General features: G+C 34.4%; 1 protein-coding gene across 1 annotated transcript; it reads right to left on the bottom strand.

Annotated features, from left to right (window-relative positions):
• Positions 1-1,481: 1,481 nt before the first annotated feature.
• Positions 1,482-19,648, bottom strand: LOC130050293 (uncharacterized). The gene is made up of 4 exons (XM_056149929.1): positions 19,541-19,648; positions 8,163-10,134; positions 7,975-7,990; positions 1,482-2,825 (listed from the first exon to the last, which is right to left on the bottom strand). The coding sequence occupies exon 2, from the start codon at positions 10,121-10,123 to the stop codon at positions 8,531-8,533; it is 1,593 nt and encodes a 530-aa protein (XP_056005904.1). The 5' UTR covers positions 10,124-10,134; positions 19,541-19,648; the 3' UTR covers positions 1,482-2,825; positions 7,975-7,990; positions 8,163-8,530.
• Positions 19,649-19,901: the final 253 nt, after the last annotated feature.

Raw genomic sequence — 19,901 nt, 5'->3', positions numbered from 1 at the left:
TGATTGTATAAATAGTCATTTCATTAATTTAACATTTCAAGGTCATTAATCGCAAAAGGAACATATCAATGAAAAGATGTAGCAAATATATTAATCACACGAGTATTTTTTCTGTAGTCGGTGAGCGAAGTCAGATCAGTCGACAGTTCTCCATTTACCGCATTCCTGCAATTGAAATCTCGTTTGGGTCTATTCGAAATTGACCTTTCAACAATTGATAGTAAGTAGTATTACGAAGTCCTTTATAAATAATTAAAATGCAAATATGAATGTTACATCGGTGTCTTGTTTTATGTTCCATTTGCACGATTATTTCACCCAAATATTTATTTGGCACACACGCTGACTCAGATTTGATATGAACTGCATCGAAACTAGGCAAATGGTACGTCGCCGGATGACGTAGATCCGTGTTTTCATCACTATCGTTATCAAACCCGGAGATGACATATAGGATATATGGTATATGTTTATGAACTGAATTTAATGATTATATATTTTTGAATAAGACGATTTCGTCCCCGATAAAAACTACATGAGTCAATTGCATGAACAATTCTCTCAACAAAGGGCGCGTTACGCAAGCTTCAATTACACCTCTGTCAACTTTTATAATCACGTGACAATATAATCACATGATATAAACAGTCATTCTCGTCCCCCTTCCCTATAAAAGTTCTTGCAACATATGATATGCCAGGCTCTTTTCATAGCCCATTAGCATTTTTTAAAGTATAATATTACCATTTAGCTGTTTGTATTTTTTTTTTTACAAGTTTTATCGTATTTTTTACAGCCTTTCTTACTTTTTATTCCATTTTTACATTAAATCTCCATCACATGAATATCCTACATTCATACGCATAATACGAAGTAGTTTCAAATTTAGGATCAGAAAAGAGCGACTTTAAACAATTCACAGTAACCATCATTTCAATTGCACCAAAAGCATTTCATAATATGACTAAATATTTAGTCCAAAACATAAATGTTGGATATTAGAAACTTAAACAAGATTTCTGTAAATTGAGCGTTGACGGAAATGTAGTGTGTGTAGCGCACGGAACTCTGGGTAGAGATTGTCGATACTGATAAACACGGTGACTTGTTACTAATGTTTTACGCCACAGTTCAAGGTCAAACAACATCAAATGTATGCTATCTCGAATATTACATCAGTAAATTAATCAGACCGTCTGTAGGGTGGTCAGAGAAAATGTTTGTAACTGTCCAGAATTCTTGTTAAGCAGAAAAGGGGGAGGTCTTCAAACTTTAACATCCTAAATCATGCGGAGGGGGCACTTTCGCCCTTTGCTGCATGAGTTCAATACTTAATTAAAAGTTTACATTCGTACCATTTAATACTACTATAAAAGAAAGTTGTAAGGGTAAGTCATTAAACCTTACTTTGAAAAATCACTTCGCATATGAAAACAACGCAAAATGAATGTTATTAAAGATTTGTCCTGATTTTTTCCCCACAAATGCTATGAATTTTTCTACAGATGTATGATAGTAACATTTTGTTGTATATAAATCGAAATGAAAAGGAATGCAGCAGAACACCACTAGAACACCCTGAAGCTGCCCAGGGTTGTTTAGTATCCAACGTAACACGTGCCACAACGTAACACGTGCCGCTCGCATAACACAATGTAATCAAATACAGGTAAGTTAGAATTTACTAACTTCATGATCTTTATAATGTATGTGATAAACTGATAATCCATAGGCGTCTGATAAAAATAACTCCTAGATCCTCTCCTTTATATATTTTTTGTATTGTTGCTGAGACTCTTGTAGCGAAAATATAAAACCAAAGGAGCAGATTTTGGTCAGATTTACATAATGGTGCACACAAAGCACACAAAACGATATTCATGTGCTAGATTGTATTCAAAACAATTTTCTATTTCATGACCCTGTCTTGGTGGTATATTGGAGATGTACTGTGGAATAATTAAATTTCGTGGGCACTGAACTTTCGTGGGTATCTCCATCCCACAAAATTCAAACCACAACGAAATACAAAAATTATGTGATGTTTCATTGTACAGAAATCATATCTACAAAATAAATTACAGCCCCCAAAAAATTGAAAATATAAAGTCTTGGCAATCAGAGGAAAGTGTACCCCACGCATTTTAATAATTCCACAGCATTCATGATAAATTACCTCATTCAGTAGTTATTGAGGCATCTAGTTTGAAATATTGAACATAAAACAGAGATAGTTACTGGATCAAGGTATTCATAGTAGATGAGGGGGGATGTAAATACGTTCTACATAAAAATAGCATAGGATAACTTCTTTTTATCACCCCCCCCCTGATAAAAAAAATGTTATCCTTGGACCTGGTACCAGTGAGCATGATCATGTTTTAGGAAAAAAATTGCCATTTTTCTTTATGACGAAATCCTGTCTTTTTTAACAAGCATCAATTATTGACAGGTCTCGAACAGAATATGGACACTTGATTTCAATTATACCTGTATCTTAGCTTTTACACGTAATGCCATCAGGTGCTGCACCTAAAAACGGCAAATCAGAAATTACAATGAAAGTTACATCATGAAGGTGGTTTCCTGTCTTTTTTATGTACATTTGTTTCGCAACAATTTCGTTAGGTTTTTCGTAGGATGTAGAAGATGACACACTGTCCTAGTGTTGACTTTTCCTCTCTCTGTGTTATGTCAATGTCACTCCACTCTTGTTTTAGATGTTGGATATCTGGAAGGTCATGTATGATTAGGGCCTCGGGAAATGTACTGTCTCCACAACTACTTCCTGCACGAGACTCTGTAATTGGTTGTACCAGTGGCGTCTAAATGGAATGAATATAAAATTTTGTAAATGTCCTTAATTGATCACTTTCTATCTAGAACAAATGATATAGGTTCTAGATAGGTGACGGCCTATTCTAAGAACTGCAAACTTGTCTTATATTGTTTATTAGGCGATCGGAATTAAGTATATTAATTATACTCTCATCTTTTCATTCATGAAAGGTGACGATAACGAACAGTGATCAATCTCATAACCCCCACATGTAATATGAGTCAGCCCTCATGAACAAAAAGTGTTACAATTTATACATATTTATCCGGTGTCTCTCGGCTCAATCTGTTGGTCATTGTTGGCGAAAACAGAGAATTAATGGTAGAGTGAGAAAAACTGTGACAGGTTAAGTTTGTTATTCAACAACAAAAGTTGCAGGGAAGGATCTGAGTGATATAGATTATCAGTAAAACACTGGACCAAACTGATGCTGTCTACACATTTCTAGTACCAACAGCTGAAGATTCTACCAAGATTAAACATTGTCTTAAAAGGTCGAGTCCTATTGCTCCGATGAAACTGAAACAAAACTTCGATTTTAAACATATCTGGCTTTTATTTGATATATCCTCACAAGGTTCTAGTGCAATTTTCTGTCACTAAATATACATGTATTATACATTTGTAGACTTGCTAACTAAGCTATTTGGTCACATCATGACACTATACTAGTAATCGAACATATGCCGGAAAATTGCGAAAAGGATTTTCCAAATACTGTTGATATAATTGACTATATAGAACTAAAGATACATAAACCTAGTTCACTTAAAGCTTCATAGACAAAGTTAGTGCTACTCTGGTTACTTTAAAAGGACTGGTCAGTGATGGTTGACGGGGTTCTGTGGTAGTTTCCTCAATGCTTTTGTTTGGTTCTATATTGAGCCACTAATGCTTCATACTTAGAAATTTTATTGCACATATATCTATATCAACGGCAAACTAACAACTCAACTTTATAATTAACGGGATGATTACAGCTTCTCCATCGTCAACTACCAATATTTATGCAGCAATATTCCATTATCACCTGCATATGATATTTATATTTCTCAACTGATTCGATATGCAACAGCTTGTTCTGTCTATGATCAGTTCTTAAATTCGAGGCAGGCTACTGACAAACAAGTTGATGGTGTATGAGTTTCAAGAGCCTCGTTTAAGGTAGCTATTGATAGCTAGCCCCAAAAAAACCGCTCATTGAATTTTTTTCAATTTTATTTATTATAACATTTTGACTTTATCCTAAAACATATAAAAAAAAATCAACAAAAGTAATCAGGTTAATTTTCGAGCAAAGCGAGATTGAAATCCCCTCTTTTGCAGCCCCAAAAGGCAAAAAATGCCAAAATTGAGCAAATTAACACAAAAGCCAATAAAAATTTTATTGACACCAGAAATATTGTTTGTCATATATAGTTATGTAAATTAAACACAAACAGATAAAAAAAAAATCAACATGGATTAGAAATTCAAAATGCATCTAAGGAAAACATTGGCATGATTCGACTTGGCAATTGGCCAAATTTACCCTAAATATGGCGTTTCTCAAATACTATCAGGCATACATTTTCTGACAACAACAAATTCTGCTCATAAAATTTCTGATTTTATTTCATTTTTACAATAAGTCAAGTAGTATCTAAAATATTGAATAGAAAAAAATATACCAAATGAGGTTTAATCTGAAACTATGTCAGATTTTGTAACCCTACCCCCTCCCTTCTAGAAATGAATTTTAAGAGATACATTCAGCAGAGATAAACTATTGACCTTAAATGATTAAGCATTCCCAAATTACCATATTGAGCATTCAAACTCACAATACTAGAAGTTTCTATGAGCCATTTAAGAATGATATATAGTGTGTGCTATTGCAGTTGACCTTTTCGCACTCACAATGATTGCCTAAATATTTAGTTATTTTTCATACAATTTCTTGTAATAACTGGACCAAAGCTATTACCTATACATATTTTTTGATAGAAATTTATATCACTATACAGTATAATACACCAAATATGTTTAAATAACCATTTCATATTTCAATAAATAATTAATATCAATGGAAAGAGACCCATGGACTGCCCATGGATCACTACATGTAAGTCCATCTGAGTCATCTTACCCTCACAGATAGGTGTGTCTTTCATAAGTTTAAGATTTCTAATTGTAGTTTCACATGGAACCAAAAACTCACTATTGGATAACTGAGAATGCATGTTCATGTATATTGCATTAACTAACTGAAGTTTTCCCCAGGTGAAGGTCTATGTTCACTGTATGTATAAGGGGGGGTGAATTAGTTCCATTATGAAACTTTTCTAAAAAAAATTGATATACATTAATGTATCTATGATGTATGTTTCAACTAAATTTTGAATTACAAGGAAAATTCAAACACATTTGTTGAAGTTATAAAATTGATATTCTATCATGTGCACATTTTTTACTAATATATCTAAGAAAGAATAATCAACATTGAAATTTCCTTTACATCTATGCAATATTATTGTCTTTCAAAAGGCATGTACTTGTAATATACGAGTACATGTACTTGTTTTCCCTTAAATTCACAATTTAGTTTAAAGTATGTTGTATAACATCCACTGCTCTGAGCTCATATAAGTGAATTAATGTTTTTCATCCAGTCCCAAATTTTGCAGTAGTTCTTTAATCTTCGGAACTTGATGAAACATTTTTAAATTTGTGGAGTTGTGGGGGTCCAGGGGATATGTCATCATCACTGTAAATGGAGTACCTGTTCAAAATATAGATAAATATATTTAAATATAGCAAAAAAGATGAATATCTGATATACTCAGAATTGTCTTTACAAATGTTTATCCAAAAAAATATATATTACCTCTCTTGCTGTTATACTTGTTGACTCGAAATCCACTTCAACCTGCACTGGTCCTATCTAACCTCCCTCGGTCTTCAGGCTGATGCCTAGAAAAAAGATCATCATAATTGATATTTGCACAGTTAGGTCTATATCATACCATTGAGTAATTAGATTGCGTCAGACAATGTGAATTTTAAAACTGTGTCTCAACACATATTCAGTTAAAATTTAAATACTGATGTTTCAAAATTATAAATTGCAATGAGATGACATGTATATATGTTTTCATAAACTGCCATAGACTTATCATATCTGTTTTATTTACAAAATGTGGGTCAAGAGAAGGGCATACGTGTAGTATACATATCTTACTTATACATACAGTGCATACATTTGCCTATGAGAGGGCATATGCAGACTTGTGATTAATTTACATTATTTAAAAAGGTTTTGACAACCTACATGTTTGTGTGAAACACGAAACTTCAGGTTTGATATATTTCTTAGGTCACTGAAATTTCAAAGTAATAGTATATGTATACTATAGTCTAGGGAATTATAATTCAACACATGCCCCCCCCCTTCCACTTTTTATCCGGTTCCCTCATACCCCTAGATAGTAGGTCTATACAGATATTTGTTTTTCATTACTTGTATACATGTAGTTCAAGGTATGTTATTTTCGTAACGGTTATTTTCATAACGATATTATTATTTTCTTAATAAAAGAGTTGTGAGAGCCCATGTTTATAAATGTGGTATACATTTACATGACATCCGTTCGTTTACAATCACATGCATAGGTGGGAGTTATATTTTATGCACATATGGAATACATATATACATACAAAATAATACATCTACTGTATGTCGTGTGTTTAAACTTACAGATGTTATTATAAATCGCGTTGTGAAATAGCAGAGGAAATGTGAGTTGAACTTTTGAATACATATTTATGGCATTTTTTTCACTCACCAAACGAAACTATGATTTCGTTGTCCAAGTTGAATGCATCCACCAACTTCCTCTTCTTGCAAGAAACTTTGTTTAGCCTCTCAATGACTGTATAAACAGTATTTAATCTCTCAGCATGCAGCACTCGGACATTACGATGTATCAACCAACACCTTTGTTTATGTAGCGCATCTATGTACATGGATTGGTGGTTGGTTTAACATTTCGATTAGCAAAAAGTTTCACACAGATGAAACATTTGATCTACCATTATTACAGACATTGACGTATACTTATGTGGTATGTGCATATTTTCTGTAGGCGAGTCAGTCACAGCAACAAAACACTTTCGGAACGTCTTTTTGTTTTTCGACTATTCTATGACGGAGTAAGGAATTGCGGAAAATGAATTCACGTGAAAATACACAATTTTTACTGATCACGTGGTTGTTATCCGTCGCTACCTTAAAGTCAGCATTTCACAAATTCCAAAGTCATTATAACAATCTAGTTTGCCAATACAACCTACCATTGGTTCAATGCTGTCTGACTTGTTTCATACCGATTGTTAGGCCGTTCTTAACACACTGACTACGGATAACTCGCTTACCTGATCACGATATAGGGTTCACGGCGGGTGTGACCGGTCGACAGGGGATGCTTACTCCTCTTAAGTACCCGATCTCACCTCTGGTGTTTCTAGAGGTCTGTATTTGCCCAACTCTCTACTTTGTATTGGTTATAGGAGTTATGAGATTGGTTACTGTTCGTTATCTTCACTTTTTATTAAACAGTTCAAAATATACTCAGGCAAAATAAGTTTCACATTATCTAGCATTATTGTCCAAATATGGTTAGCTTTTTGTTTGTTGACAAACTTCATGCCAATATTCAAGATAAAGAAAAATTTAATGATATCGATGCCCTCAAATAATTCATGGTTTGAACCCCTTCAAACCTTAAGAAAAAATGAAAGGTACAACTGGAATGGGGTTAAGGTGGAAAGGAACAATTCTATATATATCCCATATGTCCTTAAAAACAAGCATATATAACAGGAAGAAGCCAGGTATGATAATGAATCTAAATATTATATATACCTAAAACGTTCTAGATGATTCAATTCATTGAACATGTATGATTTAAAGGACAAATTACGGTGCATAATTGAGCTCTAGTAAAATAACATCATGTTCATATGTATGCTGTCGGCATTCGCGTACTCAGTATTGCTAGAGATGATATGCAGATTCAGATGAAGTGGACTTGCCATGATTGGTACAAAGTAATTATTATTATTTGATATTATAAATATTACGTAAAAACACAAACCTGATCTTGGATAAACCTGTTTGAAAGGGGTTAAAGAATTAAATGCAAAAAACAAAAATATTCAATTTCCCCAAAATAAACAGTTTAACCTCAATAAAGCTGCAATAACTTATAAAAACACAAACAAAAACTCAACAAAAACAGAAACTTTTGTAACAGTTAGACCTACTCCAAAAAAGTGTACATACCTAACCTTGCAGCTGCAGTGAGCATCGTCAATCTTCTGAAGTGGAACTTTCATATTTAAGTTGACTTTGTGTGGCTCTTCAATTTTACGGTGGCTTCGGAACACATGCACTTGAATCTGAATATTTTCATCGCCAACTGAATATAAATTCAAGGATACAACATACGAGTCTTTAACAAAACTGGTAGCCCTTTGTTTTTAAGGCAAGGAAGATGTATAGTTAAAGTACGAATCAGAAAAATCATCTGGTATACAATCCGATCGCCATATTGTTTACATCTAATCTCGGGTATAATACATCTTAGTTACCGTTGTCACGGTGGGTAGGGTTTATTTGAGAATCAGCAATCCGCCAATTACATGTCAAAGTTATATTGTTTCACGATTTATTTTGGCAGACCTCAAGTGAACAACCTCCCGAGAAAAATCGTGAGATATTGCAGCTTCTTCATTGGGTATGGATTCGTCAGATGGCATGTAGGCTTCATTTCCAATTTCTTCCTCTTTGATGGAACTTTGCACTGAGATAGGTACTTCAGAGTTTGACCGAAAGGTCAACGTTAAAATATGATTGCTGACTTTTGACGATGATGGAAGATGATAAGATGGAGGAAGATGGATTGGTTCTGTGACAATGATGTCTGTGAAATCATTGTTGTTCTCCGTTTCAACAAATAAAGGTGCTACGTTAGGCAAAAGTAGAACCTGCTCTGCAGCTAAAATATTTTTTAATTCACTGAAGTTGCCTTTGCGAGCGATCTCTTTTGCCTGAGAAATATATTCCAAGGCTGTATTGTTGTCACCTTTTAAATTCTGCAATCGGGATTTGGCAATGGAAAAATACATCTGCAGACGACACTCAGCATCCGGCGAGTCATACTTGCTAAGTAATCTCTCGGCCTCTTGTAGTATGTAGAAAGGGCAATTAAACTTTTCAATAAAACGACAACGCATCCCCAAACCTAAGATACAACAAAGCAAACGGAAGATAAACCTCTGCGTCCAAAACCTTCTCACGTCATCCGGCTCATTTTCTAAAATTTGCAATGCACTTTGCATGTGTTCATAAATACGATTTAGCATAATTTGAGGAAAGTTTTCAAACGATGTCCTGAGAAAGAGAACACTTTTATAGTGTAGGTCAACGATTTCTAAACAACTGGAAACTCTCTGTGAGCAAATCAGACCTTCTCTTAAGAGCCCTTCACCTTCTCTTTTGTTTACAAACGACAAAGCTACAGCTCTCCTGCCATACAGCATACAGCGAGACAAGTCTGGGCATGACGTAAAAGAGATGATGGACTCCATATCCCGGAAGAGTTCGTGGTTGGGGTCAATTTGGTTAGTCTTGTTTGACAAAGCGTCAATAGTGAGCGCTAAGGTTACAACATATTTATCACAAAATTCTTGAAGAATAGCCTCTTCCGAGGAATAAACAGTAGTGTATATTTTTTGTCTAACTTTTATTGATAGTCTCATGAAATAACCCACGGGATCACGGAAGATCATGTCTTGAAGATTTTTCTTCAGAGATTCGAAGTAAATTTGAATTTTCTTCCTGTTCAGTGTATCTAATCTTTGCACTAGAGGTGGTTTTCTTTTCAACATTTCCAGGATATTTTGATTGATGGTGTAAAGTGTATAAGCCAGGTTCTGGTAACCAGAGTGGTACATTACAAACAAAACGTACGGTAAACCTGAAGTGCATCTTCGAGACAGGTGTGTTATGAGCAAGGTAAACATTTCGTCCATATCTCCACTTTGTCGATGAATTTGATCTAGACGAATATACAGCTCTTCGGAAATCAAACATCTGGTTTTGAAAATCTTCAGAAGCTGTCGAAGTTGTTCTGTGGTAACAGTATGCAGGAATTCTTTGAGTGAATTAACTTCTATCTGAGTGAAATACAGACTAGACGATGTTGCAGACAGTGGAAAATTTTCTCCAGTACAGGCCTCCATTATCTTTTTTACTGTAAAAAATATCTAAAAATGAATGGACGAAAACGTTTGCACTACCCCGATTTCTAGGGGTAAAACGATGTCGCGATGCAGACGAATCGCGATGTAGTTCGATTTATTCAGTGTCTGTTTCGGTTCGATACAGTTCTAAAATCATAGCACACATTGTTTTTAATAACATGGTTTCTGATTGGCCAATGGAATTGAAAATTGCCCAATCAACGTGCGAGTATATTTTGTTGTATCAAAATGGATGTAGTCGAGTTGAAAAATGCACCCCCAACGTATAAATTCTGGGTATGGCGACATCTGGGCTTTAGGATAAGTGGTAAGAATCAGTTTGATTCCCTATTGTGGCCCCACCCTACCTTTGGGGTCATGATTTGAATAGAGTGGAATCCATTACCTGAGTACATCTAGCCCAGCTGTTCATGAGAAGCGGAGTAAGAATTTTTTACTATGTATTCCAACTCCAATTGTTATCCTTTGGACATACTTGACGGTTGTGACCGGTCGACAGGGAATGCTGACTGCTTCTAGGCACCTGATCCCATCTCTAGTATATCCGGGGGGCCGTGTGTGCCAAACTCTCTATTTTGTATTGATTATAAGGGTTATGAGATTGATCACAGTTCGTTATCATCGCCTTTCACTTGAATCTACACTATCTGAAAATGTTTTCTGATTCCTAAATGTTGTCCTTTTTTCTTGGAGTCACATAAATGCCTGCGTAATTTGGTACAATTTTTAATTTACATATTTTAAGAAATAAGTGTTTAAAAGACATGTGTAGAACTTTAAGAAATGTTAACGGTGCCTTTTCGACCCTCAACTGGCAATTCAGGTTGACTGAAATACCATATGACATATATACAAACATTAAACTATCCACCATAAACACTTCAGCCGCAAAAAATGGTACTTAAAAATAAGAAAATCTTCAAATTCTCCAGCTGGAAGTGACGTAATCTAAATAAAAAACGATTAAAGTTTATAGTATGTTTAATAACGTCTGAATGTTTCTTGCAAATCGAGTTGGTAATTTCTGCGCTATCATTCTCACAAAATTTGGTTGTTTTTTTTTTAAATAACAAAAGACCCTAATAATATCAATAATAATAGCGATTAATATGATTCGCATCATAATAAAAATAATAAACTGAGCAAACAAAGAATATCCCAAACTTCGGGATGGAATCACACCACAGGCCGGTATTTCATTAGCGGTTAACATTACATCATCAACCACTTGCGCAATCCATTGAAAAGGGATTTGATCAGTAGATGCATTCGCAACTGTTAACGTAATCAGGATCACGTTAGCTGGCGTAGATTTACATTAGTCGGTGTCACAATGGTTGTAAATTAATGAAAGGTGAATATAACGGAGTTATTTGTAGTCAAAATCAGTGTGCCAAGAACGGCCTAACAATCGGTATGAAAGAAGTCAGACAGCATTTTACCAAATGATAGGTTGTATTTGCAAATTAGATCATTATAACGACCGTAGAATTTGCGACATGCTGATTTTAAGAGAGACTGTTGAAACCCCTGCACCATCAACTTGTCTGTCAGTAGCCTGCCTCGATTTATAAATTGACCATACGCTGAACGAGTTCTTGCATATCAAATCAGTTGAGAGATATAAACACCATATGCAGGTGATAATGGAATATTGCTACAAAATATGGAAAATTGACGATGGAGAAGCTGAAATCATCCCGTTTCTCATAAAGTTGAGTTGTTAGTTTGCAGTTAGTATCTACTTTCAACAAAATATCTAAGTTTGTTATCTTCACTTTTCATCGAAAAAATAATGCCTGCACGATTTAAAACACCACATTTTCATATATATGTTCAAGCAATAAAAATAATGGTTAAAAATTCTTTAAATATACCATTTCCATCGTCAATGACCATGTAGCTTGTGACAGTATGGCGAGAATTCCATCGTCATCGAAAGCAAGTTTTTTTGGGGGGACTTGACTAAATGGTCGAGCGGTCCAGTGCGATGGTTACATGCTGCTTGGAGATTTCGTTCGGTAGGTCGTGAGTTCAACCACGGGTTGGGGCGGAAGTGGGTATCCAAATAAAATAAAGTGAAATTATCACTGCTTAAAGTTAAGTATTCCTATTTTTTCACTTAGGGCAGTTGTGTTTATTTAAGAGTTGAATGCTAATCCTGTTTGCTATTTCCGTGATATATATATATATATATATATATATAGAGAGAGAGAGAGAGAGAGAGAGAGAGAGAGAGAGAGAGAGAGAGAGAGAGAGAGAGATACAATGGAGCCTCGGTAATCCGGACGCCATTAATCCGGACGCTTCACCTCCCGGACGATTTTTCTAGGGAACGGAATTTCTATACATTATTTTGCATCCTTAATCCGGAAATTCGCGTTCCGGATCCGGACGGTCACTTTTTACTACAAAATGTTATTATGCATTGAAAATTGAACCGTTAATCCGGACGGTAATTTTGTTTAGGGAGGGTCTGTGTCGGACAATTTTAACAAGGCGTCAACTATAAAGAAAACAAATCAAACTGTCTAATTGAAGCGATTACCTGTACCCTGTCAACACCTCCCTATAATTAGGTGGTGTGTGATGATATGTCAGTTAGATAGCACGTGCCGATCGAGACATTGTATTGCCAATTTTCGCACATAAGATCTTTATTGCGTGTAGTGTTGGATCTTGTAATTAAATATGTAGCATATTATTTTATAGTCTTGATCAATAGCCTAATAGTATTACTAAATTAAACATCATGCCGTAATGATAATTTTTTAACTGCTACACATATTGATTGTACTGATTCGTAAATTGATTATCGGCTTATGCAAATCTAAAGAGTGTAGATTATACTTCTAGATTCTGGATTTTATACTGTTGATTGGCGTAAAATATACATGTATGTTCATGCACATGCATAAGTACTAAGTTTTTAACGTTTAAAATGTTGTTAAGATGTTGTAGAGCTTTCTTGCTTTCGAATTTTTAAACTCTGGGTAGAAGTGAGAAAATTATCATTTTAAGGAAAATGACAATTAAATTTTGTATATACCCGTAATGTTAGTTTCACCCGAGTTTTGTTCCGTTATTATCGCATCATGAAAATAATAGGTGCGCGTGGCTAGATCAAAGCAGTAGTAGGTCTTGATATTATGAACTTAAATGATTTTTGTTCTCCCGATATTGTCTTGGATAATTATAGAATAAGAAATATAAACTCTGGCAGATTGAATTTTGGTTAAAGAATGTTGTCAACTGACATGATAATCACGAAATTTTTATATCAACATTGGACGATGAAAATTGTTTTAATAGACCGCCATCAATCGTAACAGATGGAAATTACCGGCCTCGTTAAGAAGTAAAAATGTGATGAAATGTTTGAAGTGTAAATTATTATGTTAGTTATTAATGATTCATTTACTTATAATTACATAAAGTGCTTCATTATTTGTTTTAGTGCATACGGTAAACAGTTTTGTATATTTATTTGTAGAGCTCATATATATGTACAATGTAAGCACAAACAAATACACTGAACACGTACATTAAATTTTAGTGCTTTGAAATACATGTAAATGTTAACATCATAATAATTTATTTACTAATGCAAATGGTCAAATCCAATGATAGAATGTGTTTAATTCACTATGCATCAATAATGTAGGCATATATTGGTTACTTATGTAAAGATAGAAAATATGCGATTCAATTATCCGGACGCTTCATTTATCCGGACGATTTTGCTGGGAACCAAAGTGTCCGGATTAACGAGGCTCCACTGTATATATATATATATATATATATATATATATATATATATATACGAACAGGTTTAAGACCAAAACATTCTTGCGAAACTGTATTACATAATATTATTGACAAATGGCTTGACAACATTGATAAAGGGAAACTTACAGGTGTACTTTTTATTGATTTAAGCAAAGCATTTGACACAGTTAACCATGATGTATTGTTGCACAATTTTTATCTTTTGGTATTTGTGAAAACACCTTTAACTGGTTTCATTCTTATCTATATGAGAGGTTGCAATGTTTCAAATGGAAAGGGGCCATCTCAAAGGAAAAATATGTTACCATCGGAGTCCCTCAGGGTTCTATATTGGGCCCTCGGTTTTTTATTCTGTTTGTAAATGACTACCAAACATGTCTTAAGCACCCTACAGTCAATGTCTTTGCAGATGATACCACACAAGATGTTTCTTAGAAATATTCAAATGTGATGGAATGCGGGTGTGACCGGTCGACAAGGGATGCTTACTCCTCCTAGGCACCTGATCCCACCTCTGGTGTGTCCAGCGATCCGTGTTTGCCCAACTATCTATTTTGTATTGCTTGTAGGAGTTATGATATTGATCACTGTTCGTTATCTTCACCTCTTATGCATAAGAACAAATTGACAATAAAAACGGAAATTATCGAAATTTATCAATGTTGGTGAAATTCTATATGGAAAATGTCAAATGCGCCACACTTTTAGGTGTTTACATCGATGAATGTCTTACGTGGTCTTATCACACAGATGTCTTATGTAAAAAAAAAAATTAAAAAAAACTTAGTCAGAAACTAGGTCTTTTAAGGAGATTGAGTACTTTTAAGACACTACTCAAAATTTACAATACAATTGTGTTTCCTCACTTTAATTATTGTTGTACAGTGTGACAGGATACAAAGAACAAGACAAATATTGATAGGCTTTATAAATTACAAAAGAGAGCAGCAAGGATAATTTTACACATCAAAGTACCTCATTCAGTTTCAACTTCTTGTATGCTATTAAATTGTAGATGGGTGCCTTTGTTTGACTATCTTGTATATCAATACCGCTAACAGTGCAGGGGATACAACAATGTTGAAAATCACACTGTTCATTAGACTGCTACACAGCAAATTCCACATCAATATTCTAAAGCATAATGGACACACGTTCTGTGACACAGGACCTCGGTTTTTGCAGTCTTTTCTGTAGTATCGCCCCATTTAGCATATCTTGTATATCGAAATATTATTCTTGTGTATAAAGTGACTCCAGAGTATTTGAATGTTTTTAGATTTGTGAATGAAGTAAACACAAGAAATATAAGACACAGATCTAATAATTTTATTCATGTTACAAGAGCCAAAACAGAATATTTTAGAGGATCTTTTATCATTTCAGCAGAAATTTTGTGGAACTCATTACCAGATTTTATTAGAAAATGCACAACTACCATATCTTTAAAATCAGCCTATTTCAAACATTATTTTGATCCTCAATAATACTCATGTGTTTATGGTCTCTTTTCATGCAAGGTGAAGATAACGAACAGTGATCAATCTCATAACTCCTACAAGCAATACAAAATAGATAGTTGGGCAAACACGGACCCCTGCACACACCAGAGGTGGGATCAGGTGCCTAGGAGGAGTAAGCATCCCCTGTTGACTGGTCACACCCGCCGTGAGCCCCATATCCTGATCAGGTAAACGGAGTTATCCGCAGTCAAAATCAGTGTGCCAAGAACGGCTTAACAATCGGTATGAAACACGTCAGACAGCATTTGACCCAATGCGAGGTTGTATTGACGAACTAGATCGTTATAACGACCATAGAATTTGCGAAATGCTGACTTCAATCGAGACTGTTGAAATCCCTGTACCATCAACTTGTTTGTCAGTAGCTTACCTCGATTTCAAAACTGACTATACCCAGAACAAGCTCTTGCATATCGAATCAGTTGAGATATATAAACACCATATGCAGGTGATAATGGAATATTGCTACATAAATGTGGGAAGTTAACGATGGAGAAGCTGAAATCATCCCGTTTGTCATACAGTTGAGTTGTTAGTTTGCCGTTAATGTCTACTTTCAATAAAATATCTAAGTATGAAGCAGAAGTGGACGACTCTGTGGTGTCCTTTATTTCGAGCTCACAGGGATATATCAAATCGACATATGAATGAAAGCTATCATTGTTAATAGACAAAACGTCATCGATATATCTATAAGTCGAATTGAAGGTCACAGCGAGAGATTTTTTCTTCTCACGTAGAAGTTTTTGAATAAATTCTGCTTCATATGAATATAAAAACAGGTCAGCTAACAAAGGAGCACAATTCGTGCCCATGGGGATTCCAACAGACTGTTGGAAGACCTGATCACCAAAGACCACGAAGATATTGTCAATGAGGAACTCTAGCATATTTTTTATTTCAACTTCAGAGTACTTGTGCGTGGAATCAGAGTGGTGTTTAACAAAGTAAGTTTTTGAATGACTGATCACTAGATATGAATATTTCCGTTTTCCGTTTTTGTTGAAGAAGCAACTGTCTATGATGTCAGAAAGTCTAGTCTTTAATTTATCGTGAGGAATGGTCGTGTATAGTGTTGAAAAGTCATAGGTTTTAATGCTATTGATTTCGGAAAAATTCTGTGATTTCAAATTTACTAAAAGTTCTTTAGAATTTTTTAGAATCCACATTTGATTAACATGTAGTTCTTATCTCTATGGATATAAACTGTGATATTTCCATGTTTTGGGATGTATGTTCTCCACATATATATATATATATATATATATATATATATATATATATATGTGTGTGTGTGTGTGTGTGTAAAACGTATACGGTACCAATTTTGATGCACCAGATGCGCATTTCGACAAATAATGTCTCTTCAGTGATGCTCAACCGAAATGTTTGAAATCCAAAATAACTATGAAGTTTTGGAGCTAAATATAGCCAAAAACAGCATGCCAAAAAAGTGGAGCCAAATTCGTCCAAGGATAAGAGCTATGCACGAGGGAGATAATCCTTAATTTTGAAATGAATTTCTAAATTTTATAACAGCAATTAAATATACATCCGTATTTTCAAGCTAGTAACGAAGTACTAAGCTACTGGGCTGTAGAGACCCTCGGGGACTAACAGTCCACCAGCAGAGGCCTCGACCCAGGAGTCATAATGTAAAACGTATACGGTACCAATTTTGATGCATATATATATATATATATATATATATATATATATATATATATATATAATCCAAAATATAAGTAAATATCCACACAATTAATAGTATAATAAAGAAAAATTAGAACGCCGAAAATAACTCAACCGGTTTCATTTTCAATTTTCAAGAGTTATGACATTATTGCTTAGTTACACATTATAGATTTAACTATGCCTTCAAACCTGACGGATTGTATTGACGCTTTAACAAAGATCATTATGACGTGATGATACAACGTTATGAAATAATACATGAGAAAAGAAATAAAGGAAATAAAAACACAGCCGACTTTTGGTCTGTGCAAGATAAAAAAAATATACAATATGTACAATAATAATGACAAGTTTGTTTACATAGCAGTTGACTTCTGACCTATGTGTTAACAATCAAATAAAACAGATTTATAATGCGTGAAAATTTTTATAAATCATAAAAATTTTTGCATTTTATGGAGCGTTTAATGCAGGCTTGTATCCTCGAATAAACAATGTTTCTTTAGTTTCACGCTCCGTTTCCGTAGTATATATATATGGAGATCTTTTTATTCCAAAAACAATTTTTTTTTCTGTTTTAATACATTGAATGTTGTCAATGAATGCAGAGAAATTCTAATCGATTACTAACTGCGTGTCGGGTAGGCTTGAAACTCCAGAAAAGCGTGCTCTGGCCATCAAAGGAAATCGAACGCGATATTCAAGAAATTGAGTACTCAAACACGCGTTTATTTTATTAAACTATCCCTTTGAAAATAAAGAGCGATCAAAGAATATGAACATTTAAATATACAGTTTCTTTTTGTCGCTAGTATGAAAGGTGAAGATAACGAACAGTGATCAATCTCATAACTCTTATTAGCAATACAAAATAGAGAAATGAGCACATATGGACCCCTGGACACACCAGATCAGGTGCCTAGGAGGAGTAAGCATCCCCTGTCGACCATTCACAACCGCCGTGAGCCCTATATCTTGATCAGGTAAACGGAGTTATCCGTAGGCAAAATCAGTGTGCAATGAACGGCCTAACAATCGGTATGAAACAAGTCAGACAGTATTTCACCAAATGATAGGTTGTATTTGCAAACTAGATCGTTATAACGACCATAGAATGTTCGAAATGCTGACTTTAAACGAAACTGTTGAAGCCCTGTGCCATCAACTTATTTGTCAGTAGCCTGCCTCGATTTAAAAACAGACTATACCCAGAACAAACTCTTGCGCATCGAATCAGTTGAGATATATACACACCATATGCATGTGATAATGGAATATTGTTACATAAATATGGGAAGTTAACGATGGAGAAGTATGCATCTAATCCAGGACGCCCCCCCCCCCCTGGCACCCTGAGTGAAGATCATAAGGGGGTCTCTGCAGAGACTTTTTCCCAAATATAAACGAGTTATTTGGAAAATAAAGACTGTTTTCAGGTTTAAAAAGGGCAGTCGGAGTAAAAGTAGGATTACCAAAATAAAGTTAACGCCAACTTCGTTTAAAAGACAATGTTACAAGCTTAGTCAGCTGAAACCAAAAACAGAACGTATAACTTTACATCTATAAATTCATAATTCAAATGCTTTCTTTGTTTGTTACAAGGGATATAAAGGTCGCAACCATTGTAGAAAATATTAGCATTAGCAAGTTTTTTCTGCAATGTTGCGACCTTCATCTCCCGTTTGACAAACCAAAGAAAGACATTTTATTATTTGCTTTTTTTATATATAAATACTTTCAAGTAAGTAAAATGTAAGTATTAGTGTAAGTTATTTAAAGGTAACAGCTAAAATGTAAGTATTATTGTAAGTTATTTAAAGGTAACAGCTAAAATTCGCTTGACCTTGACTTGTTTCCATATTTGGTAGTGATTTCTATATTTGAATAATGGTAATGGGCACTAGTCTAAACTCTTAGAATAAACCCCGTTATTCATTATTCTAAATTTAAAATTTCAAATAAAAGGTAAAGAATAAATCAAAAAGAAACATTTTAACAATACCGAGAAATAGGTCACGGAGTACATGGAATGTGAAGATTTACAGAGGGCACTAAAAACCGGATCCAACTAGATGTGTCTTCATAGTTGCAAATGACAAGCAATAGGTTTCGATAAAAATGAAGCAGAATACACGCAATGAATTTGAACATTTTACTGATTATAGATATTGTTCGAAATTCCTCAAAATATTTGCGAAAACAAAAATGAAAATACATGTATATTGATTAGATACTAAATCAGTTGTTACTGACGGCACGCCGCATTACATGGGTATGTTTATAAATAATCTACATGAATAGAAAAGAATGTCTGACAAAAGATTTTAAAGTTGTAATATCGATCTATCTAGATAATAGTAGATATATTGATATACAGAATATTACTTACTGTAATGTCGAAAGATCCTTGCTTTTTACAGATAACAAGACACGGGTATTTAAATAGAATTCAAGCAAAACATTGGAAGATATATATGTCTATAATTCAGACCTAAACGTGCATATACGCAGACTTACAAGTGGAATACAGTAAGGGTTTGTTTTTTTTAAAATCCACATGCAAATTGATTTTCAATTCTTCAGTGATTTAAACGTTAAATAATAATAAAGAGGCGCATTACAGTTTTAAACGCCTTGTTTATTGGTCTCTTCACACGAGAGAGACAGAGAGAGAGAGAGAGAGAGAGAGAGAGAGAGAGAGTAGTGTCCATCTGATCAATGTATAACCACAACAGATACTAAAGAGTCGT

Source organism: Ostrea edulis, chromosome 9 (assembly GCF_947568905.1).
Source record: "Ostrea edulis chromosome 9, xbOstEdul1.1, whole genome shotgun sequence".
In the NCBI taxonomy this organism is placed as follows: Eukaryota; Metazoa; Mollusca; class Bivalvia; order Ostreida; family Ostreidae; genus Ostrea; species Ostrea edulis.
This window is presented reverse-complemented; position numbering and strand designations above follow the sequence as displayed.

Excerpts from the sequence above, each read along its gene's own strand:
- LOC130050293 (XM_056149929.1), bottom strand. The coding sequence starts at position 10,123 with ATGGAGGCCTGTACTGGAGAAAATTTTCCACTGTCTGCAACATCGTCT.